The sequence below is a fragment of the Zea mays genome, chromosome 2 (genome assembly GCF_902167145.1).
Source record: "Zea mays cultivar B73 chromosome 2, Zm-B73-REFERENCE-NAM-5.0, whole genome shotgun sequence".
NCBI lineage: Eukaryota > Viridiplantae > Streptophyta > Magnoliopsida > Poales > Poaceae > Zea > Zea mays.
The window spans coordinates 231,794,027-231,818,090 of NC_050097.1; the positions used below are offsets into that span (position 1 = coordinate 231,794,027).

Here is a 24,064-nt window from a genome sequence, read left to right on the forward strand (position 1 = left end):
AATGGAATCTACTTCACCCGCAACCTACTTCTTTCACTGCCTTGCGGCACACGCACAAAACATGCATGGACGACTAGCAATTCAGGATACAATATTGTAGATGATGCATCAGCGAGCACAAGATGATACATTCATTGGCGTCTTCTTTCACTGTCTTGCCATGGTGTAGCAGTTTCGGCTCCGATTCCCACATCCGTCCGTTTGGCACCGATTCAGCTGAGGGCTTGTTCGTTTCTGTCGGATTGCACCCGGAATCGTTCTAGCTAATCAAAGTTTATATAAATTAGAGAAGCAATTCAGTTAGGAATCGTTCCGACCCACCAATCCGACACAAACGAACAAGGCCTGAGCTGATTTAGATGATAAACAGAACTGATTCAAGTGTCCAAACGCACCCTAAATATGCTACAAGCAACTAAGTACGGTCCAACTAGCTGGCAATTAATATAGGAGTAGCAATTATAAAGAGTCGAGACTTCATCAGGCTTCCTAAGCCATAGATGGATACCTACAGATACATAAACGATACCGAACGGCTTGCACAAAAGTAACCACAGCACATCGATCTGAGCCCACTGCGATACATAGATAAAACTACAGCCCTACAGCATAAACAGGTGTCAGAGTTAGAAGCAGCGAAACGATACCCAAAGCTTGTGCATCACCTGGCGCCCTTCCGCCGCAGCTGAGCCAAGACTTCTTTGAACTTGCGTTCCGCGTCGCTGCACAAATCCTCGTACCCGCTGCATGCTGTCTTGATACTCACGCCCTCTGCATCTATTTTCTCCTTCTCCTGTGCCATCTTCTGGCTTTCCTGGCGGATGCGCCCGAGTTCTTGCTCGAGCTGAGCTGCGGCTCCATCTTTTTCATCGAGCAGTGCACCGACTCGGGAGGAGGAAGCCGTGTTCTCCGCTAGCTTTGAACTCAGCTTGCCGATCTCTCCATGGATACGGGCGCGCTCAGATTTGATCTCGATCAGTTCGGTCAAGACGCTCTGTATAGATTGCACACTGAATCCATTTGCCTCCAGAAGGGAGACTGTCCTGACCTTGTCCTCGAACCATTCCATGCTGTCGTCTATGCTTGCTTCCATTGTAAACTTCACCAATTCCGAGAATGACACCATCATACCTAATGCTATTCCTTCACGCAGTGTTGGGGGGTATTTTTGGAGTGGAAGGAAATGTGGTTGTTGAGGTAACTCCTTAAACACATGTTTTGCGTCAACTACACGCCACACAGGTGACCTCTTGACGAACGAAGCCTGCGGTGGTGAAGGCAAAGATCTCTCCAAAGCAGAGCAGCTCCTCAATGGAGAAATGTCAATGATGCACTGTGAACTCCCATCAATAGGTAGGGTAGCTGTTTCCATAACATGGTTGCTTTTAGCTAATTTGGTAGCAGCATGGTCTGTGCACATGTCATCATTTCCATTAGGTTCAATAAGGCTGTTGTTCATACCTGTCGGCTCTTCCTCAAATTGAGTATCATGTATGTTAGTACCTGCACACAGAAATCCAATCATCAATCTTCTACTTTCATGTATGCCTCAGTTATGTAGCAAACTATGCCCATTTTGACCATGGGTAGAGTTTCTGAAGTTCATACCTTTCCCATTAGACGTTGATATAAAGCCAGGAGACACCGTGGGTAACAGGTTCTCCTGATTTGATAATTCAGTTATGTTCTGTGCATCCTCCAAAGTTCTGTCAAGCTGCCCTTGAGCATCAGATTTCGAACACTCCAACTACATGCAAAGTAGTAAAAGGCTGATAAACTGATGGCTAATATAAGCATTAGTTTGCAACAGAATGTTCTTACTGCTAAGGGGTGATCTTTCATTGGCTCTGCCGCTTCCTTTCTTCCTCTCTGCTGGTCAGTCCTAGTCACATCCAATGAACTATTTAGATTGCACAGTTCCTTGGATCTTCTCCTCTTAGCCACTACAGATAGTAGACAACTGTTAGATTTTAATTACCGCCTATAAAGATGAATGTGTTCCAGAGAAAACACTTACATTTCTTACAGGCAAGAACCTTTGTACTTGAACCCCTTTTTGTTCCTATTGACACCTGATATAGATTGACAAACAGAAACACATGAATATGAATACAGAAAGGGAGTTTAAAATCCAATCATAAGTCTGTACCAGTCTATCTGGAGATAAATTAGTCTGGCCATCCCTAGAGACACTCAAAGCTAAAACAATATTCCTAGAGAAATTGTTGTTTCCCTTCAACTGAATTTGCACCAGCAAAAAGATCAACGTTAACAGAAATAATAATAATAAATTCTACGCAGGCATCCTTACTCCAGCTACAAAACATAATAAATAGGACTCAAATTATTAGAGGGACCCACTTTTCCCTGAAGTTCTTGAATAGGGCTTGTTTTCCCCTCTTTACTGTTCGATATACATTTCTTCACTCCGAGTGATTTAACAAGTTGTTCCTCTGTGTGTCGGACAGCACTATTTCTGCGAACTGAAGCCGTTTTCTTTCTTAGTTCAGCAATGCAGAGCATATCATGGGCATCAACACTTCTTCCAGATACAGATCCTTGAAGCTCACCATCGAAAACACCCATTTCAGACAGGAGTTCTTGGTTGTTCACTGGTGCTGAATGCCCTGAAGAAGCACAAAGAAGTCCATTCATTGGAACCGAATTCACTATCTCATGTGAACCTTGAGGACTGCTCTTTTCAGAGAGCAAAGAATTCTGTGAATGAGTGCTTTCTGGTGACTTGCACATACCTAACAAAGGAATGTCCACCTCAGAGACTGAAGCATGTTCAGAATTTTTAGCTAATGTGGGGTCTAGCTGCTTCAGTTCTTTCCTAGACTTTTTGGTGGAAGAAGAATCAGGATCATGACTTTGTTCTTCACCACTGGATATCAAATTAACTGGTGCGCTTGGACTTTCTCCAGACTTAGATGGCCGCCTCAACTTAGTTTGTCCCTGCAACAACAACAACAACAAAGCCTGTTAGACTTAGTCCCAAGCCAATTGGGGTAAGGGTAGAGTTGAAATCCAACAGAAACCACAATTCAAGGTTGAGACACATGGGTGCCCCCCCGCACTGCAAGTATTTCATTTGGCTTGCATCTCTCAACCGATGTTGGACGGCTGATCGACTGGCACGTCATGGAATGGATCATCCAGATAGTTGTCCCTTGTGTGATCAGCAGGACGAGACAGTGCATCACATGCTGGTGGCTTGTGTCTTTACGAGGGAAGTATGGTTTAGAACGCTAAGCAGGCTGGGTTTGCAACATCTTGCTCCTACGTCTGATGCTACAGGGTTTCAAGATTGGTGGAGTGAGGCAGAAAGATTGGTGTCTAAGCATAAGAAAAAAGGTTTCAACTCTATTGTAATTTTAGTAGCTTGGCAGATTTGGAAGCATAGAAATGCGTGTGTGTTTGACAATGCTTCCCCAAATATTCACGCAATTTTGCTGTCCATCCATGATGAGGCCTTGTTATGGGGTCTTGGTGGGGCTGTTGCTCTTAGGCAGGTTTGGCTGTAGTTTGATTTTTGGTTTTATTTCCTAGGGTGCTTTCTTGGCACCTTTGTACTGGGTCTTTTCTAGACCTTTTTTTCTTATCTTCTTAATATATTGATACGTGGTTCTCCCACGTGTTCGAGAAAAAAAGAGGCACATGGATAGTTGTTTTTCATGTAGTCTGTCTCTGCAGAAGAAAATTATTTAGAACAGATCATGCAAGTTGAATGATAGGATGTTTTATTATTATAAGCTACAAAAATCTTTAGACATGTGCTATATGCCTATATACATATTGCATGCAAATGGTTAAACAAATTTCTCAAACTCACAAGACAGCCAATACACTATAAATACTGCCTGACTTAATGGACACCCATAGTGAAATATTTTCCACGATCCAAATATATCCATGATCAATAATACTGTCGGCGTTTCGAGACAGGGGGGTCCCTAAGCCGACGAGTGAGTGTGCTGCGTGCCCCAGCCCAGATGGGTCGAGCGCGTGGGCGAGCGCGAAGGGGGGAGAGGCGAGGTGGCCGGAGTCGAGCGTGAGAGAGGTGGAAGTCCCGCGGCCTTCGTGTTCGTCCCGCGCCCAGGTCGGGTGCGCTTGCAGTAGGGGGGTTACAAGCGTCCACGCGGGTGAGGGAAGCGAGCGGCCCCAAGAGAGCGCATGTCCCGTCCTCGGTCCCGCGCGGCCAACCTTCTCTGAGAAGGCCCTGGTCCTTCCTTTTATAGTCGTAAGGAGAGGATCCAGGTGTACAATGGGGGGTGTAGCAGAGTGCTACGTGTCTAGCGGAGGGAGAGCTAGCGCCCTAGGTACATGCCAATGTGGCAGCCGGAGAGATTTGGGCACCCTGCTGGCGTGATGTCGTGGCTGTCGGAGGTGCGGCGGAGCCTGGCGGAGGGACAGCTGTTGGAGCGGTCGAGTCCCTGCTGACGTCGTCCTGCTTCCGTAAGAGAGCTGGGGGCCGCCGTCGTCATAGAGCTTGTGGAGCGCCATCATTGCCCCTCCGGCGGAGCTGGCCGGATGGGACGCCGGTCTTGTTCTCCATGACCCGAGTCGATTCGGGGTAGGATGATGATGGCGCTTCCTGTTGACGTGGCGGTCTGTGCCCTAGGCAGGGCGACGTGGGGGTTCCTCCGAAGCCGAGGTTGAGTCCGTCTTCTGTTGCCGTGGCCGAGCCCGAGCCATGGGGTCGGGCGAGGCGGAAGTCGTTCGGCCGAGGCCAGGGCGGAGTCCGAGCCCTGGGGTCGGGCGAAGCGGAGTTTCGTCGTCTTCTGGGTCTTAGCCCGAGTCCGAGCCCTGGGGTCGGGCGGAGCGGAGTTCGCCGTCTTCCGGGTCTTAGCCCGAGTCCGAGCCCTGGGGTCGGGCGGAGCGGAGTTCGCCGTCTTCCGGGTCTTAGCCCGAGTCCGAGCCCTGGGGTCGGGCGGAGCGGAGTTCGCCGTCTTCCGGGTCTTAGCCCGAGTCCGAGCCCTGGGGTCGGGCGGAGCGGAGTTCGCCGTCTTCCGGGTCTTAGCCCGAGTCCGAGCCCTGGGGTCGGGCGGAGCGGAGTTCGCCGTCTTCCGGGTCTTAGCCCGAGTCCGAGCCCTGGGGTCGGGCGGAGCGGAGTTCGCCGTGGCGCCTTTGTCAAGGCCTGACTGCCGGTCAGACTCACTCTGTCGAGTGGCACTGCAGTCGGAGTGGCGCAGGCGGCGCTGTCCTTCTGTCAGACTGGCCAGTGGAGCGGTGGAGTGACGGCGGTCACTTCGGCTCTGCCGGGGGCGCGTGTCAGGATAAAGGTGTCAGGCCGCCTTTGCGTTAAATGCCCCTGCAATTTGGTTAGTCGGTGTAGCGATTTAGTCAAGGTTGCTTCTGAGCGAAGCCAAGGCCTCGGGCGAGCCGGTGATGTGTCCGCCATAAAAAGGGGGCCTCGGGCGAGACGGAAGTCTCTCGAGGTCGGCTGCCCTTGGCCGAGGCTAGGCTCGGGTGAAGCGTGATCGAGTCACTCGTGTGGACTGATCCCTGACCTAATCGTACCCATCAGGCCTTTGCAGCTTTATGCTGATGGGGGTTACCAGCTGAGAATTAGGCGTCTTGAGGGTACCCCTAATTATGGTCCCCGACAGTAGCCCCCGAGCCTCGAAGGGAGTGTTAGCACTCGCTTGGAGGCTTTTGTCGCACTTTTTTGCAAGGGGACCAGCCTTTCTCGGTTGCATTTCGTTCCGGTGGGTGCGCGCGAGCGCACCCGCCGGGTGTAGCCCCCGAGGCCTCGGAGGAGTGGTTACACTCCTTCGAGGTCTTAATACCTCGCGCAATGCTTCGGCTGGTCTGGTCGTTCCCTCATGCGAACTGGCCGTAGCCCGGGTACACGGTCGGGGTCCAAGCTCTCGGGCTGGTATGTTGACGCTGTCAACGATTTGGCCGGAGCCGGTTTTTGCGAGAGCAGCCCCCGAGCCTCTACACAGGGCGAGAGGACGATCAAGGACAGACTCGACTTTTCACATACGCCCCTACGTCGCCTTTCCGCAAGGAGGAGGGGGGAGTGCGCCATGTTACCCTCGATGGGCACCGAACATGGTGTCTCCGGTGAGCTGCAAGCGGGTAATCCGAGTGGACGTCCGTGCCCCGTTCGTTGGGGTCGGCTAGGGGCCCAGAGGCACGCCCAAAAGTACCTGCGGGTGATTTGCCGGACCCGGTCCCCTGGCGACGGGGTCCGAGGGCTCGATGCCTCCCTCCGATGGGATTCCGTTACAAGATCGTTCCCGCTGGTCTCGGAAATGTCCTAGGGTACCTCGGGAGCGCAGCCCGAGCCTCGGTTATGTATCGAACGTACCCCTGGTCATCCCTCGCTCGGTATCTGAGGCGACTGTGAACCCTTCGGGGGCCAGCCTTCGAACCCCTGATCAGTAATGGGCGCGGAGCCCGAGTAGCCTGAGGCGGCCATGGAACCCTTCGGGGGGCTGGCCTTCGAACCCCTGACCAGTAGTGGGTGTCGGGCCCACGCGATCTGAGGCGGCTGTTGAACCCTTCGGAGGGCCAGCCTTCGAACCCCTGATCAGTAGTGGGGGGCTCGGAGCCCGGTTCCTTCGCGGAGAAGGATCCCTTTCGGGATATCCCCCTTTCCCGGTCCCTGTTGCAAGAGATAGAGAAAGAGGAAAACGGAAAAGGATACGAAATCGGACGACGTGGCGTACCTTTTCTGACGCGGTTATTACGGCGAAGGTGAAGCGTCGCGCGCTCCTCCCGTCAGAGACGCCGCCTGTCCCGCCGCGGAGTAAATGCGACGGGGCGAGTGGTTGGCGGGGCGGCCGTTACGCGTGCGCGAGCCGTTTCGAGGAACGGCTGTGCCGCTTCGCGCTTTTCGAATCCTGCGTCCGGTTCGGGCGGCGTGCTGGAAACGGTTTCGCCCTGGCCTTCATATACTTGAGAGGGGGTCCGGTGACGGTTCTTCACTCTGCTCCCTTCTTTTCCCTTTAGGTTTTCGCAACCCGGGAAACTTTAGTCGGAGGAGAGAGAAACCGCCCTCCCTGCCCCCCGCGCCGCCATCTTCTCCATCTTGGTGATGGCGGATCGAGTGACCATAATCCCCCCGCGCGATCTGTGGCCCTTCTCCACGGTGACGGCGAGTGATCTGGAGGAGCTGGTCGGCGAAGGTTTGCTCCGCCCCCTCACCGACAAGCAGCGGCCAGAGTGGATTCCTCCCGTGGGCGGAGCCGCTCCGTCCCCACCGCCGGGGTATGTCGTGAGCTTCGTCTCCTTCCATGAGCGGGGATTTGGTGCGCCGACGGGCCGCTTTATGCGGGCCATCCTATTCCACTACGGGGTGGAGTTGCACAACCTCTCCCCCAACTCCATCTCGCAGGCCGCTATTTTCGTAGCATTATGCGAAGGGTATTTGGGGATCGCTCCTCATTGGGATTTGTGGACTTACTTCTTTCTCGCCGAGCCTTTCGCCTTGTCGACGGGGGAGAGGAGGATCCGTGCAGCGGTGCGGGCCGGCGGCTGCATTCTCTTGTTGAGGCAGTCGCGGGCGTTGCAGTACATTCCTGCCATTCTCGCGTCTTCAAACAAGGGGTGGCAGCGCCGGTGGTTCTACCTCCGGAATGACGGTGAGTTGCTCCCACCGTTTTCCCAGCGAGTAGTTACGGCTGCCACCGACGCCTGGCGCCACGGGACCCCGCACGAGAGGCAGAAAAATCTCGAGCCCCTTCTCCAGGCCCTGAAGGAGTTGCGGGAGGGGGGACTTACCGCTGCGGGAGTGATCGCCGCCATCCACCGTCGGAGGGTGCTCCCATTGGCGGAGCGGCGGCTGTCGCTCTGGGAGATGACCCCGGAAGCCGACTGGGAGGGCTCACGAATGTCCCCTGATCCTCTCCCCTTCGACGCCCTCCAATGGCGGGTGTCGGCCGCGATGGGGAAGCCGGACCCCCACGCATACTCCCAGCTTCGGATGCGCCCCGACCAGGGGTGCGTGACTTTGGTGAGCGTTTGCTCTTCCCTTCTTCGTATATCTGATCGCTCCGGGTCCTTATGATCGGGTTCCTTTCTCCCCTCCTTTTAGGATGTGGGGTGTCACAAACCCTCCCTGCCACGGGTCCCGGAGGACGCGGTGGACCGTGCAGCGCGGCGGGTCGCCGCGGAGGAGAAGAAGAAAAAGAAGGACGCGGAGAAGGCCCGGGCCCGCGAGCGGAGGCGGGCTCGGGACGCCTTGGAGAAGCGCCGCCGCCAGCAGGAGAGGGACGGACTCCCGAGGGAGCCGTCGCCGGAGACGCCCGACGATGATGACGACGATGATGATGATAATGATGACGACATGGCCGCCCGTCTCGGCCTCAGCCTCGGCCTGGGGTGTGGCCAGGAGCCGTCGAGCCAGCCCCCGAGCGAGCCGACTCCGTCAGCCCCCGAAGTCGGGGCGTCGGGCTCCCGACCCGAGGCGCGGGGGCGAACCGAGAGGTCACCTGACCCCTCAGCCGGAGGAGCTGAAGTAGTTCCGGAGGTCCAGGCCAAGGGGTCTGTTCCCCAGAGGCCACCGCTTGTGCTGGTGGCGCATGGGGGTGACCCTCAGGTCGTCGCGGCCGTGCCCGGGGAATCTGCCTCCCAGGCGCCCCAAGCGCCGGCAAAGCGGACCTCGGCGGCCGTTTCGAGAGCCGGGATCCAAGAAGGCTCTCCCCAGGCGCGGTGGATCATGGCCCGGAGTGGGTGAGTACCTTGGAACGTCTTCGTCTTGGCCTCCCATTCGTATGTTTCGGTTGTGATCCCCTTCCTTTTTTATCCAGCAAGCGAAGTCATGGCCAGACCGACCTGGCACCCCGGAAGGCCCTCAAGACGGCGCCGAACTGTGTGGCTAGCGCCATTCAGCCGACCCTTTCGCGGGGTACTCCGACATCGGGGGCTCGGGCGTCGCCAATCTCGGAGGAGCGGGCTCCCGAGGCCGGCTCTTCAGCCGAGGCGGCGATCGTGGTTGAGGAGGCGGCTGACGCCCACGCGGCTCTGAGTTCGCCTGTCGTGCCGGTCATGCCGGCGCCTGCCACCGCCGAGGTTGCCGCCGTCCCTGTCGAAGGGTGTCCAGCCGCCGCCAGCGCCGGGATGGCTGATGCGTCGGCGCCCAAGACCCCAGAAGAGGTGGGCGCGGTCGCGCAATCCGTCCAGCCGGGTGACAGCCTCATCGTTGTGCGGCGGAGCCCCGAGGCCCGGCGCCCGTTGCTCCGATTCCGGACCCGCGAGGCCTCGGACCCCGTCTTCGTTCTCGATGATGAGCAGGAGGACCAGTCCTGGGGTGAGCTCCGCGAGTGTGCAGAGGCGACGGTGGGGTCGCTCCGGTCGTCGCTGGAGGTTTTCTGCAGAGACGTCCCCAAAATCCTCCAGGTAGCGGTTTCGGGCATACCTTTTTTCCTTCTGTGAGATACTCGTTGTGACGCCCTGTTTCCTTTTCCCAGGATCTGACGGACCGGAGCGCCGCCAAGTCGTCGTTCATCCGCCGTGAGGTTGATGTCTGGGGCTCGCTGCGATCCCTGAGGTCTTCGCTCGCCGGGGCTACCACGCGCCTTTCTCAGCAGGATGCCAAGGTGGCGGACCTCCAGCTGCTATGCGCCGACCTGAGAGCCGAGGCGGCAGCAGCGCGTGCGGAGGCGCAACAGCAGCGATCGGAGCTCGTCCAGGTCGTCGAGGAACGGAACCGACTTCAAGGCCGGGCTGCCGAGGCCGAAAGCCGAGCCGAGACCCTCGCGGCTGACTTAGCTGCGACCCAGGTCGCGGCCTTGGAGCACCGTGCCCGAGCCGGAAGTACGTCTTGGTCCTCCCTAGTTCTTTTTCTTGTCCGTTTCCCTTGCTTGTGCTTGAGGTATTTCTCCTGGCTACTTGCAGAGCTTGAGTCCGCCCTTGACGAGTCCGCCAAGGCGCTTGCTGAGGCGCTTGCCGGAGCCGCCGAGCAGAGGGAGGCGGACCTCGCGGCCATGTCCGAGGCCGTCTCGGACTTTTATCGTGCCCTCGGCTCCGGCGACGTCCCTTCAGGAAGCTCCCCTCAGAGCCGCCTTCGAGCCTTAGGTGGTCACGCCCGCGGCAGAGTCCGCGAAGCGCTACACCACGGCGTCAGGCGGGCCTTCGCCGTGCTCGCTTCTCACTACGTTGTGGACCTGGAGCGGGTTAGTGAGGGGTACTGTCTTCCTGACGAAGACGATGCTGCTCTGGCGGAGGTGCAGCGGCTTGACGCGGTCGCCGCCGGCCCGAGCGCGGTGCTGGCGACCACCTTTGAGGCGGAGGTCCTTCCTCCTGCGACGTCACCGGAGGCCGAGATGGACCTCACCGATGGCGGGGGTGGAGCTGAAGGCGCGGCTCCTTCCCAAGGCGGCGCCTGATTCTCATTTGAACAGTTTCTTGTTGAATGTGCGTCTCACCACGGCCGCTGAGGCCTGAACACTTTTGTCTTTCTTGCACGGAGTCGTACTCTCCTTTCTTTCCATCTGCATGTTCGTCCTAGCTCGTCAATAATAGGGTGGCTTCTCGAGTTGGGCTATTCTTCGTGGCAGGTGATGAGTGAGGTATCCCTAACCCGGAGGTACGGGAGTTCCTCGGCTCAATCGGCCTTGCCATTTTCATGTACCCGCGTTCGCTCCTCGAGACCCGGCTTCTGACATAGCCGGGAGAACGTAGCTGGGAGAACGCAAGAGGCCCCTTTTTGATTTAAAAAGATCTTGACGCAGAGGGGTTCCCCCTTTTTAGCCCCCGAGGGAGGGTCGGGCTCCGCCATGGCGAGGCCGACCCTTCCTTGATGATCGAGGCGCAGAGGCTGCCTGACGGATCGGGCCCTGGCCCGAAATATCCAGCGAGTGTTTGGCGACATCCCTCGGTATGCCAGGCACGTCCGAGGGACTCCGCGCAAAGACGTCGGCGTTTGCGCGGAGAAAGTCGACGAGCACTGCTTCCTATTTGGGGTCGAGCCCGGAACCGATCCGGACCTGCTTGGTGGTGTCGCCACTGGGGTCGAGGGGGGCGGCCTTGACCGTCTCCGCTGGCTCGAAGTTGCCGGCATGGCGCTTCACGTCTGGCACCTCCTTGGAAAGGTTCTCCAGGTCGGCGATGAGGGCCTCGGCGTACTCCACGCACTCCACGTCGCATTCGAACGCGTGTTTGTACGTGGGGCCGACGGTGATGACCCCGTTGGGGCCCGGCATCTTGAGCTTCAGGTAGGTGTAGTTGGGGACGGCCATGAACTTCGCGTAGCATGGCCTCCCTAGCACGGCGTGGTAGGTTCCTCGGAACCCGACCACCTCGAACGTCAGGGTCTCCCTTCGGAAGTTGGAGGGTGTCCCGAAGCAGACGGGGAGGTCGAGTCGCCCGAGGGGCTGGACGCGCTTCCCAGGGATGATCCCGTGGAAGGGCGCAGCACCTGCTCGGACGGAGGACAGATCGACGCGCAGGAGCTTGAGGGTCTCGGCGTAGATGATGTTGAGGCAGCTGCCCCCATCCATCAGGACCTTGGTGAGCCTGACATCGCCGACAACGGGGTCGACGACGAGCGGGTATTTCCCCGGGCTCGGCACATGATCGGGGTGGTCGGCCTGGTCGAAAGTGATGGGCTTGTCGGACCAGTCTAGGTAGACTGGCGCCGCCACCTTCACCGAGCAGACCTCCCGGCGCTCTTGCTTGCGGTGCCGAGCCGAGGTATTCGCCACATGCCCTCCATAGATCATGAAGCAGCCGCGGACCTCGGGGAATTCTCCTGCGAGGTGATCTTTGTTCTTGTCGTCGTCGCGGGCCCTGCCACCCTCGGCGGGTGGCCCGGCCCTGTGGAAGTGACGCCGAAGCATAACGCACTCCTCGAGGGTGTGCTTGACGGGCCCCTGATGGTAGGGGCACGGCTCCTTGAGCATCTTGTCGAAGAGGTTCGCACCTCCGGGGGGCTTCCGAGGGTTCTTATACTCGGCGGCGGCGACAAGGTCCGCGTCAGCGGCGTCGCGTTTCGATTGCGACTTCTTCTTGCCTTTCTTCTTGGCGCCGCGCGGAGCAGACGCCTCGGGAGCCTCTTCCGATGGGCGGCCCTGGGGCTGCTTATCCTTTCGGAAGATAGCCTCGACCGCCTCCTGACCAGAGGCGAACTTGGTGGCGATGTCCATCAGCTCGCTCGCCCTGGTGGGGGTTTTGCGACCCAGCTTGCTCACCAGGTCGCGGCAAGTGGTGCCGGCGAGGAACGCGCCGATGACATCCGAGTCGGTGATGTTGGGCAGCTCGGTGCGCTGCTTCGAGAATCGCCGGATATAGTCCCGGAGCGACTCCCCCGGCTGTTGCCGGCAGCTTCGAAGGTCCCAGGAATTCCCGGGGCGCACGTATGTGCCCTGGAAATTGCCGGCGAAGGCTTGGACCAAATCGTCCCAGTTGGAGATCTGCCCCGGAGGCAGGTGCTCCAACCAGGCGCGAGCAGTGTCGGAGAGGAACAGGGGGAGGTTACGGATGATGAGGTTGTCGTCGTCCGTTCCACCCAGTTGGCAGGCAAGGCGGTAGTCCGCGAGCCACAGTTCCGGTCTCGTTTCCCCCGAGTACTTTGTGATAGTAGTCGGGGGTCGGAACCGGGTCGGGAATGGCGCCCGTCGGATGGCCCGACTGAAGGCCTGCGGACCGGGTGGTTCGGGCGAGGGACTCCGATCCTCCCCGCTGTCGTAGCGCCCCCCACGCCTGGGGTGGTAGCTTCGGCGCACCCTTTCGTCGGGGTGAGCCCGACGGTCGCGTCGATGGTGCTCGTTGCCGAGGTGGCCCGGGGCCGCAGGCGCGGTGTTGCGCGTGCGCCCGGTGTAGACCGAGGCTTCCCGCATGAATCGGGAAGTCGCGGCATGAGGTTCCGAGGGATAACCTTGCCTTCGGGAGGCAGTGCTCTTGGCCCGCCGGGCCGCAGCGCCTTCCAGGAGATTCTTGAGTTCTCCCTGGATTCGCCGACCCTCGGTGGTTGACGGCTCCGGCATCGCGCGGATGAGCATTGCTGCGGTTGCCAGGTTCTGACCAACCCCGCTGGATGCGGGCGGCGGCCTGATCCTGACATCGTTGGCGACGCGGTGCTGGAGACCTTGGGGCAGGTGACGTATTTCTCCGGCCAGGGGTTGGCCCACCCACGCCTGTCCGACGTCCCGACGGATTGGCTCAAGCGCTCCTGTTCCCTCGTTGAGCCTGGCCTGCGCCTCACGGACTTGCTCGAGTTGTGGGTCGTAACCCCCCGCCGGAGCGGGGACCACAGCTAGCTCCCGTGGGATGTCGGCGCGAGGCACCGGCCTAGGGAGATCACCGTCCTCCGGCATGCCAAGATGGTTGCCTTCGGAGGGATCCCCTAGCTCGATGTGGAAACATTCGCGGCTTGGGCCGCAGCTCTCGTCGCCAAGGCTGCGGCTTCCATCGGAACAGTCGGATAGGCAGTAGTCGCATGCGGTCATGAAGTCCCGCACGGCACTGGGGTTGCCAAATCCGGAGAAATCCCAACCGATGCTGGGATCGTCATCTTCCTCGGACCCAGAGGGCCCGTAGGTCGAGACGTCCGTCAGTCGGTCCCAAGGCGACCGCATACGGAACCTCAGTGGGGTTGCACTCGCCTCAATGAGAGCGCCCGCCAAAACGAGGTCGTTTGGCGGGTTGAGGCCGAGTCGAAATGACGCAAGATGGGAGTTAGTCGTTAACTTTTGGTCGACGAGGAGCGACGTAGTCACATCGGGGACTGGTTGCTCCATCATCTCTGGTCCGAGGGCGACGTCCTGCAGGCTTTCCGCGAGCGCGCCGGCGCCGTCTTCTTGCTCGGGGTCAGCGTGCCGCGGGGGGACGGCGCTTGCCTCCATCTTGAACGCGAGGTCGACGTCCGGCGTGCCTTCCGTCGGGGTGTCGGGGGCGTCGATTCGCTCGACGGCCGACGAAGCGCGGCCTCCCACCTGGCCTTGACGGCCCCGTCTCCTCCTCCGCTGGCGGGGGAGAGAACGGAGCGAGCCCGAATGTTGCCCTTCCACCACGCGGGGAAGACGTCGTCGATTCCGCCGCCGGCGGGCGGGTTGTCGGCCGCCATTGTCGTAGTCGCGCGGCGGTGGAAGAAGTATCATGTCGTAGCTGCCGTCGAAGGACATGAACTCAAGAGTCCCGAAACGAAGCACCGTCCCGAGGCGGAGAGGTTGCTGGAGACTGCCCATCTGGAGCTTGACGGGGAGCTGTTCGTCAGCACGCAGCGTGCCCCTACCTGGCGCGCCAACTGTCGGCGTTTCGAGACAGGGGGGTCCCTAAGCCGACGAGTGAGTGTGCTGCGTGCCCCAGCCCAGATGGGTCGAGCGCGTGGGCGAGCGCGAAGGGGGGAGAGGCGAGGTGGCCGGAGTCGAGCGTGAGAGAGGTGGAAGTCCCGCGGCCTTCGTGTTCGTCCCGCGCCCAGGTCGGGTGCGCTTGCAGTAGGGGGGTTACAAGCGTCCACGCGGGTGAGGGAAGCGAGCGGCCCCAAGAGAGCGCCTGTCCCGTCCTCGGTCCCGCGCGGCCAACCTTCTCTAAGAAGGCCCTGGTCCTTCCTTTTATAGTCGTAAGGAGAGGATCCAGGTGTACAATGGGGGGTGTAGCAGAGTGCTACGTGTCTAGCGGAGGGAGAGCTAGCGCCCTAGGTACATGCCAATGTGGCAGCCGGAGAGATTTGGGCACCCTGCTGGCGTGATGTCGTGGCTGTCGGAGGTGCGGCGGAGCCTGGCGGAGGGACAGCTGTTGGAGCGGTCGAGTCCCTGCTGACGTCGTCCTGCTTCCGTAAGAGAGCTGGGGGCCGCCGTCGTCATAGAGCTTGTGGAGCGCCATCATTGCCCCTCCGGCGGAGCTGGCCGGATGGGACGCCGGTCTTGTTCTCCATGACCCGAGTCGATTCGGGGTAGGATGATGATGGCGCTTCCTGTTGACGTGGCGGTCTGTGCCCTAGGCAGGGCGACGTGGGGGTTCCTCCGAAGCCGAGGTTGAGTCCGTCTTCTGTTGCCGTGGCCGAGCCCGAGCCATGGGGTCGGGCGAGGCGGAAGTCGTTCGGCCGAGGCCAGGGCGGAGTCCGAGCCCTGGGGTCGGGCGAAGCGGAGTTTCGTCGTCTTCTGGGTCTTAGCCCGAGTCCGAGCCCTGGGGTCGAGCGGAGCGGAGTTCGCCGTCTTCCGGGTCTTAGCCCGAGTCCGAGCCCTGGGGTCGGGCGGAGCGGAGTTCGCCGTCTTCCGGGTCTTAGCCCGAGTCTGAGCCCTGGGGTCGGGCGGAGCGGAGTTCGCCGTCTTCCGGGTCTTAGCCCGAGTCCGAGCCCTGGGGTCGGGCGGAGCGGAGTTCGCCGTCTTCCGGGTCTTAGCCCGAGTCCGAGCCCTGGGGTCGGGCGGAGCGGAGTTCGCCGTCTTCCGGGTCTTAGCCCGAGTCCGAGCCCTGGGGTCGGGCGGAGCGGAGTTCGCCGTGGCGCCTTTGTCAAGGCCTGACTGCCGGTCAGACTCACTCTGTCGAGTGGCACTGCAGTCGGAGTGGCGCAGGCGGCGCTGTCCTTCTGTCAGACTGGCCAGTGGAGCGGTGGAGTGACGGCGGTCACTTCGGCTCTGCCGGGGGCGCGTGTCAGGATAAAGGTGTCAGGCCGCCTTTGCGTTAAATGCCCCTGCAATTTGGTTAGTCGGTGTAGCGATTTAGTCAAGGTTGCTTCTGAGCGAAGCCAAGGCCTCGGGCGAGCCGGTGATGTGTCCGCCATAAAAAGGGGGCCTCGGGCGAGACGGAAGTCTCTCGAGGTCGGCTGCCCTTGGCCGAGGCTAGGCTCGGGTGAAGCGTGATCGAGTCACTCGTGTGGACTGATCCCTGACCTAATCGTACCCATCAGGCCTTTGCAGCTTTATGCTGATGGGGGTTACCAGCTGAGAATTAGGCGTCTTGAGGGTACCCCTAATTATGGTCCCCGACAAATACTATATCCGCTTTAAGGTATGGCGAAAGGACCTCTAGCCGAGTTGGTTAGATGGTCTGAGTAGCACTCCTCAGACCTTGGGTTCGACTCCCCGTAGGAGCAAATTTCAGGTTGTGGTTAAAAAAAACCACTCGTTTGTCTCACGCTAAAGCACAGGTCTAAGACCTGGTCCCGGTCGTTTCTCACATGATCTACGGTGTCGCTGTGTATGGGTGGGACAGGGTTCAGGGGTTTTCTCGAGAAGGTCTTCTTAATATAATGCCCGGTGGCTGTCTTACCCCCTGTAGGTCGAGTTTTTTTAATTGACCTAGTTATATCCATGGAGTCATGAGTGTGCAAAGTTGTATCAATGCATTTGTAACACCCGGTGTCCAAAATCTACTTGTATTGCCCAGCTCCTCACGTGGAACCGACCTGAATACACGTAGCACCTCTTACATTTCTGTCCCCACTTCGTGTAAATGGATTACCCCGGAGGTGCTACGTTTGGAATAGCAAGGATTATAAGCTGGCACAGGCGGGGGTGTCACATTCACCCCCTTTAAGGGCCGACAGCCTCACCGGCTCACTACATACGCAGCAGATGACCAGGACTACCCAGAGGTGCTACATTTGGAACAACAAGGATTATAAGTCGGCCCTCACCCTCCTAAACTTCCAAGGTAGTGACACCTTTAAACCCACCAACCACAACCACACGTGTGGTGTGTCAACTTTACAATTATTACATGCTACTAGCGGGCTAGGGTGTTACGTTCACCCCATTTAAGGGTCAGCGCCCTCAGCAGGTCACTACATATGTCGCAGATGACCAGCACCACCTCTCGGTATACCTCTCCACGGGCACTTGTAGCAAGGGTTGATGCTCTAAATACCATCTATAACACCTTGCAGCCAAAATCTGCTTATATGGCCTAGCTCCTCACGTGGAACCAGCCTCCATATGCATAGCACCTCTATTACACTTCCGTCCTCATGTAAAAGGTTAGCCCTAAGGTGCTACGTTTAGAACAACAAGAATTATAAGCTAGCCCTCGCCTCCTACACTTCCCAGGTGATATTAAACCCACCAACCACAACCACATGTGCCACATAGGCCAACTTCATGACTATTACAGGCTTCTGGGCTAGGGTGTTACAGTATTCGTAACCAAGTAACCAACATATGTTTAGAACTTTAGATATAACATCGAGTTTATAGCAATGAAAATATTCAATCTAATCATAAATAAATGTCATTTTGGATATTGACACAGTTTTCAAAACACAAATTTAAGTCAAATTTGGTTTAAGAATATATAAAAAAGCATAGCAAAAAGTGTACCTTGTCAAATCTACACATCATTTTCAGATATCCAAACTAAAAAAACTGTAACCTAAGTTTAAAATGATTGACTTAAGCCAACCTAAAGCTTCACTTATTTGTGACTAGGAGTACATTGTAAAAAAATGATACTTGCAAAGACCCATTTAAAGTATAATACACCAGAAACGGAGTACTAGTAAAAAGGATAAAGATTGAGTACCAATGAATCTATCACAAAGCTAAACAGACCCCAACACTCTCCCGCCAGCTAACCCCACATGTGGATCCTATCATATACTCCTACCATCATGAAATTTAAGGGATCAAAGTTAGGGAAGCAAGCGAGCGAGCCCACGAACCCGCATATAGGCTTAATTTTATGGGTTACCACAAGTAGGAGTGCAAATGGTACGGATATTTTCTGACCAGGTCAGCGTTCAAATCAGTTTAGAGGAGTTCAAACTCGGCCGGGGAGAGAAAGACTGTCCTCCCGGTATTATATTAAGAAGAGACCGAAACATGGTCCCGGCCGAGAAAATCCCCGAACCCTGGTCCTCCATCACTAGTGGGCCGTCACGCCCCACTCTGCAACGGCCCATCCGGAGGATGGCGTGCAGGACGTAACCCGAGAGCGGGCGGGGCACAGCGAGGAGATTTTTTTAACCAAACCCGAAATTCGTCCTCGAGGGAGATCGAACCCAGAACCTGGAGGTGATACTCGAAAGCCTTAACCATTATGCTAGAGGCCCTTTCGCAGTTTAGAGGAGTTCAGATCCATCTGCATTCGAGTCTAAATATTTAATACCCAATACCATATATGTATTACGGATATCGGGTATACATGTACCCGTATACATAGCTATCCATGTGCCCAAAGATTTAGCCTTGAATAGGAGTGCATGGAAAACGGCTATCCATGGCCCGAACCTTGACTTGTGGGTTCTGTTAGGTTTTTAACTCTAGCCTATCCCAACTTGCTTGAGACTAAAAGGCTTTGTTGTCATTGGTGTACCTATATATGAATACTCAAATTGCATATATGTGATGTTGATATCCATTTGTACCATATCCGACATAGTTGGTACTATCAGTATTTGAATAAGAATCTGAGAAACACTATAGCCATTCATATTTGTATCCGTAGATATCCGACCATTTGCACTCCTAACCATGGGCAACCCACAAAAATAAGTCTATAAGCAGGTTTGTTGGCTAGCCTGCTTGCATCCCTGATCTAAGTTTGCCGGAAGTCAAGCTATCATATGTTTTACTAAGTTTATAGCAAATAACAATAATATTTGTGACATCAAATTAGCATCATTAGATTCATTATAAAATGTAGTTTCATATGTTAGCTCTTTGACGTGGTAGATGTTAACACTTTTCTCCATAAACTTGGTCAAACTTGCCATAATTGGACTTGGGACAACCTTCAATACCTTATATTTCAGGACGGAAGTCGTAATTTCGCATTCTCTATTCCAAGGTTCAAAAAAGTGCTAGGCCACTGCGGGTGATTCAGGTTTGTGTTGTGCGGTATGTATGACTGCAGATGGAAGGTATTTGAAAGAAGGGGACATGTCTTGTACCACAGCCAACGGGTGCAACAAGAACGGACTGCTCATGTAGTCATGTTCCCTGCATGTGGGCAGTGGCTGAACCGAAGCGATCCATGTCCATGAGTTTTCAATTAATCACTTCAGCTGCTACACTTCTAATCAATAATTACTTCTGAAGCTTCTCGGTTTCAATTCACTTTATTTCAAAAGTTCTCTACTAGTAGTTGATGTGTTTGTGTGACTTTTGAACTTGTGAACTGATGCTGACTGCTGCAACTGTGCACTGAACTGGTGGTGTTGAGCGCAGAGGTAACCCTTCAGATTTGTGATATAGTGAGTGCTGTGTGTGAACTTGTGATTTCTGAACATATGCTGTGATAGTATGAATTCTAAAATTAATGCTTGTTATGTATCCTTCTGTTGTGTTATAGCGGTCTTAGCAGCTCGTACCATTGTACTAAATAGTGTGCTATAGCGACTAGAGATGTCAATGGGGACCCGATACCCACTAACCCGTAGGGGATTCCCCTATTAGGGTTAGGGTATGGGTCAAAAATTGCCCCTATGGGTATAAATATGGGACAAAATCCTCACCCGTTGGGTAAGCAGGTATGGGTTTGGGAAGCAAACATCCGAACCTGATTACCCATGGATAATATTGACCCAGTAAAATTAGGTGTGCAGCCTAATAAGCAATAAGCGCAACTAACCCAACCTCTTCCAACCCTTTTAAGCACCCATCCATCCCAACCTAGGCGAACAGTCACGAGCCGCCCCGCCAACCAGTCCATGTGCCACTTTGTGTTTCACTATTTTATATGGTTAAACAATGTTTTTTCTTGTTACATGTCAGATTTATTGGTGATGTCATATAAAATATAATGTGATAATGCTTCTCTTGTCGGGGATGGGGACCCGATACCCGAATGAGGATGGGGATGGGATGAATCTAATACCCATGATGGGTATGGGTATGGGTATGGGGATGGGAATGGGGATAAGTATAGCTTCATGGGGATGGGTATGAGGTGTCTAAACCCGATGGGGAATCCCCATTGACATCTCTAATAGCGACTCTATAGCAGCTGAGCAGGCCTCTCAGCTAAACGTTATAACCCGCTAATTAGAATATTGTGTATATCCCATGTCATCCCTGCTCCTAGCTAACCTGTTCCCATTCCCATTCCTAGTGAGAAAATGTGAAGATAGAAATGGTTGAGTGATTTACCCACCCACTCCCGTCTATTTTCATGCCTACTCCGCCAAAACGGGACATCATAGAGGATGGCGGCTTCAGGCCCGACGACGTGCTGTTGGAGTAGAGCGTCGTCGGAGACCTCACTGGACCGGAAGTACCCAGATGGATTTCTTCCAGCAGAAGGTCGAGAATGACGAGTAGCGGCGGATGCTGGCACCGAGATGCTCGAAGTGTTGATTGAGCCCTCACAATATGTTGAGGACGAGGATCCGGTCGTCGATTGGGATCCCAGATCAACCAGGGCATCAGCCATGCCCTTAAACTTGCGGCAGTACTCGTTCACGAAGAGGTCGCCCTGAACAAAGTTGCGGAAGGCGACATCCAAGTGAAGAGTACAGGTCTCGCAATTACCTAGAAATTGGTTCTCAAGATTGAGCCACAGGTGTCGGGCAGTGCGGCCACGTTCTCGAACGACCTCCTGAAGATCAAGAGAGATCGTGTTGGTGAACCAGAAGAGGATGATGGCGTCTAGTTGGGTCCAGGCAAGTTCGTAGGGAAGGCATCGTCGAACTCGAAGTGGTTGGCGAGGGCGTACCGCGACAGGGCTAGCATCATGAGATCGCGCAAGCGAGCGTATTTGGACGACGAAGCTTACAGAACGATATTCACCAATTAGTGAACGTTCGAAACAGCTGCAGCCTACATATGGAGACCAGCGATGACAGTCGCCTCGTAGGAGGCATCAACCGGGGCATCCAAGGTCGAGGAAGGTGGTAGCAGTTGTTTGGCGGCGGCGACCTTCTATTCCAGGTCGACGGCGGTGGCCTGCTCCTCCTCAAGGAGCTGGTGGGTAGCTTGAACCCGCTTCCTGGCATCGACGGCCTTCTCTTCCACGGCATCAACGGCGGGGAGCAACTCGTCGAGGCGTTGCTTGAGAACAGTGGAGACCAACTCTGGCGCCATGGTGATGAGTGAGAAGGGGGTGGCGGTGGCTAGGGGAGGAGGCGGCGACCCTAGGGGTGGTGGCGGAAACAGGCGGTGCGGCGACCAGAGGGGAGGAGGCAGCGTCCCTAGGCGGGGCAGCAGCCAAAGGAGGCAGCGGTTAGAAGAGGGGGAGGCTAGAGGAGGGAGCGGAAGCAAAAAAAAAGAACTAGGATCTGATTACCATGTTAGATGATGGTAGGAATAATGGCTTGATTGATTGACAGGAAATACATGTACATATATATAGGGGAAGAGGAGGTGAGGCAAAAGGAAATCTCCTCAATGGTAAGGATCATGATTGATCCTGACTAGTAATCCTCTCCCCCAAATCTCTCTCTATCGATCTATATTCTATCCTGCTATACTGAGACAACTCTATACATGGCAGTGCCCTAGGCGCATGTGTCCTATATAGCAGGCCGTCTAACAATGAGGTTTGAAGATACTAGTATTCAGGGTCCTATCATACAAAATTAGCAGCCCAAACACGCAAAACACAAAGGAAACAGCTTGCCTGAACTTAATAATGTACGAGAAACTCCATCCCACCCATAAAACAAATGATGATTTCACAGACAGGCACAAGGTCAATGAGAGTAAATATAGCCATTTGGGCTTTGGCAGAAGCTGGAGAGTACTACAAATCATATGAAGCACAATATCCCTGTGTCAATGATGAACTTAGTTGGACTAGATATTGTGCCTATCACAGACTTGTATTTCTAACAATTTTGTCTTTCAAGAATAGCTATATGGCCTACAATGAGATAATGAAGGAACTAAGATAGGGAATAAAGTCAGAAAGGGGCAACCCTAACAAATATGTATATCATTTAGTATCTGCATCTCTCAAGACTACAACAGCAAACAATCAGAAAACAGAAATAAGCTAACAAGGACATCTATGAGTTTGTTGCAGTACCTTAGCTGTTGTAATCCTCCATTGGTTGCCATTCCAAATATACTGTGGCTTGAGCAATTCCACAACCTTGGTCACCAGCAGTCTCGTCTTCTTGCCAATAATACCGACCTCATATTCATCCTCTCCGACGACCCTCGTCACCACTCCAAGTGACCATGCCCCATCACAGTAGGCCTCCACGGCAGCACCAGGCCGGAGCTGGAACTCACGCTTGCTTGGCGAATGCTCAACAGCTGGCCTGATGAACCACCAATGCAGGTACTCGGTGGCCTTCTCCGATCCGCCCTTCCCCTCCTCCAGATCGAAGTACTCGACGACGTAGCTGAGATCGTCGATGACAACCCTCACCGTGGCGGGGAACCAGGAGTTGCCGTACACGTCCCGGTTCCTCAGCACCTCGACCTTCTCTCCGACCTCATAGACCTTGACCGCGCGGTTGGGGCGGAGAACCATCGCGGCCCGGGAGGGAATCCAGTCACCGGCGACGTAGTCGCGGCGGGGGCGGACGAGGCTGGACGGGAACTCGATGACCTCGCGGGTGATGGGGAACGAGACGGTGACCCCGGCGCCGGTGGCGTCGGGGGCGGACACGACGATGCCCGACCACCACCCCTCGTTGTGGAAAGCCTCGACGATGTCGTGGAGTTGGAAGCGCGGCGGGGACGACAGAGGCGGCGGCCGCGGGCGGATTTGGGACGGCGCGAAGGGCTCCGAGAGCGCGCCCTCGTCGTCGGCGAGGAGGTGCACGTACTTGACTGTGTAGCGCGCGGGGTTGCGGTAGCCGCGCGCGGGCGCGAAGTCGAGGACGGTGGCCTCGAACCAGGTCCCGTGGAAACCGTCGTCATCAATGCGGACCTCGACTTCGGTGCCTGGAGGCAAGGGCACTAGCGGCTCCAGCGCGGGGGGCGACGCGGACCGCCACGGCCGGGGCTTCCGCGGGCGTTTGCTCCGCCTCGCGCTCTGCGAGCGCTCGCGCCCACGCCCACGCCCACGCCCACGCCCACGCCCGCTCCCGCGGGGACGGCCGCGCTGTCTCACTTCGCCGTCGACCGGCGGCGCACTGCCGGATTCGGTGGCGGTGGCCATTGGGGTGGGGATCGGTAAGGGATTGGGGGTTTGGGGCAACCGGGGTTTTGGGCGGGTTTCGGCTTGAGGGCATCGGGGAGCACCGGAGCACTCGAGGCGGCCAGGCTTTTGCGCGCTCGATGCAGGAGCGTGAATCGTGATGGGTTCGACCGGCACAGGCGTAGGTCTTTGTCACCGACGGGTGGGTCACGGCGAACGCAAAGGGAGGTGGACCCCGTTGCTCCGTCTTCGAGCGGGGTGTCAACGAACTTTTTCTCCGAGCGCGGCTCCAGTTGCAACGCAGGTGTCCATCAGGGCGCGGGAGCCACGTGGCGCGGTGCCGGACAAATGGCAGTGCGGTGGACATTTAGCGGGACCACCTGCCAGCCAGTGGATGGGTACGCACGAGTGACAAGCTGGTGGCAAACTGGCGGGTGCCTTGCAATGCCCCTCGTCTTGTCGCGGTGCCACGTCCGTGCGGTCACGGGTCACCAGGAACGTATTTCTGTAGTGTCTAATATACGAGTCCAAAGCATATAATTTCAGACACGGTCCAATTTAATTATGGATCTAGACTGATACGACCTAATATGTGGGTCGTGACTGGCCCTCAAATTAAGCTCATGGGTCGGCCTGGCAGACCTATTTAACTAAGGTCCATCGAAACCTACTAAACATAGACTCATTATTTAACTAAGATCCGTCACAGCCAACCGGATCAGCACGACTTAGAGAGTCCAGAGCTTCAACAGGCTTTTCCGAATACCTAGATGGAAATAGTGAATAGTGATGTTGATCATTGTATATGTATTCTGTGTGGCTGTGCAATACTCAACTAAATATTGAACAGAGAACTGAATATTATTTCTAAGCCCAAAGGTTTTTAATGTGACAACCACAAAACATTTTAGTTTATTTTGGTCAAATGTATATTATGTATTTTCTGTTTGTGTGTTACTGGTGTATGTATATGGGCCGATCTGGCACATTAAAACATTCTGGACTATTTAGCCCGGCCTGGCACACATAGCTAATTGTGAGTCATGTCGTGGGCCCATGGCTGGGCACACGTGCTGGCACGGCGTGGCCCATAATTATGGATTTGCTTTTGCGGACCGTGCCTTTGTAGGCCTATGTCGTGCTAGGG

At 55.9% G+C, this 24,064-nt stretch overlaps 1 protein-coding gene across 8 annotated transcripts; it reads right to left on the bottom strand.

Annotated features, from left to right (window-relative positions):
- Positions 1-336: 336 nt before the first annotated feature.
- On the bottom strand, positions 337-23,074 carry LOC103648066 (DUF724 domain-containing protein 6). 8 transcript variants are annotated; one of them, XM_008672566.3, is made up of 9 exons: positions 21,853-23,074; positions 2,754-2,958; positions 2,362-2,627; positions 2,150-2,239; positions 2,018-2,072; positions 1,822-1,943; positions 1,609-1,747; positions 1,462-1,503; positions 383-1,362 (listed from the first exon to the last, which is right to left on the bottom strand). In XM_008672566.3, exons 1-9 carry the CDS (start codon positions 22,936-22,938, stop codon positions 662-664), a joined length of 2,706 nt encoding a protein of 901 aa, XP_008670788.3. In that variant the 5' UTR covers positions 22,939-23,074; the 3' UTR covers positions 383-661. The 8 variants fall into 8 exon arrangements, with proteins under 8 accessions (XP_020404260.2, XP_008670788.3, XP_020404265.2 ...); XM_020548676.2 differs by lacking the exon at positions 2,150-2,239; XM_020548674.3 differs by having other exon boundaries at positions 383-1,503.
- Between the last annotated feature and the right edge of the window lie 990 nt (positions 23,075-24,064).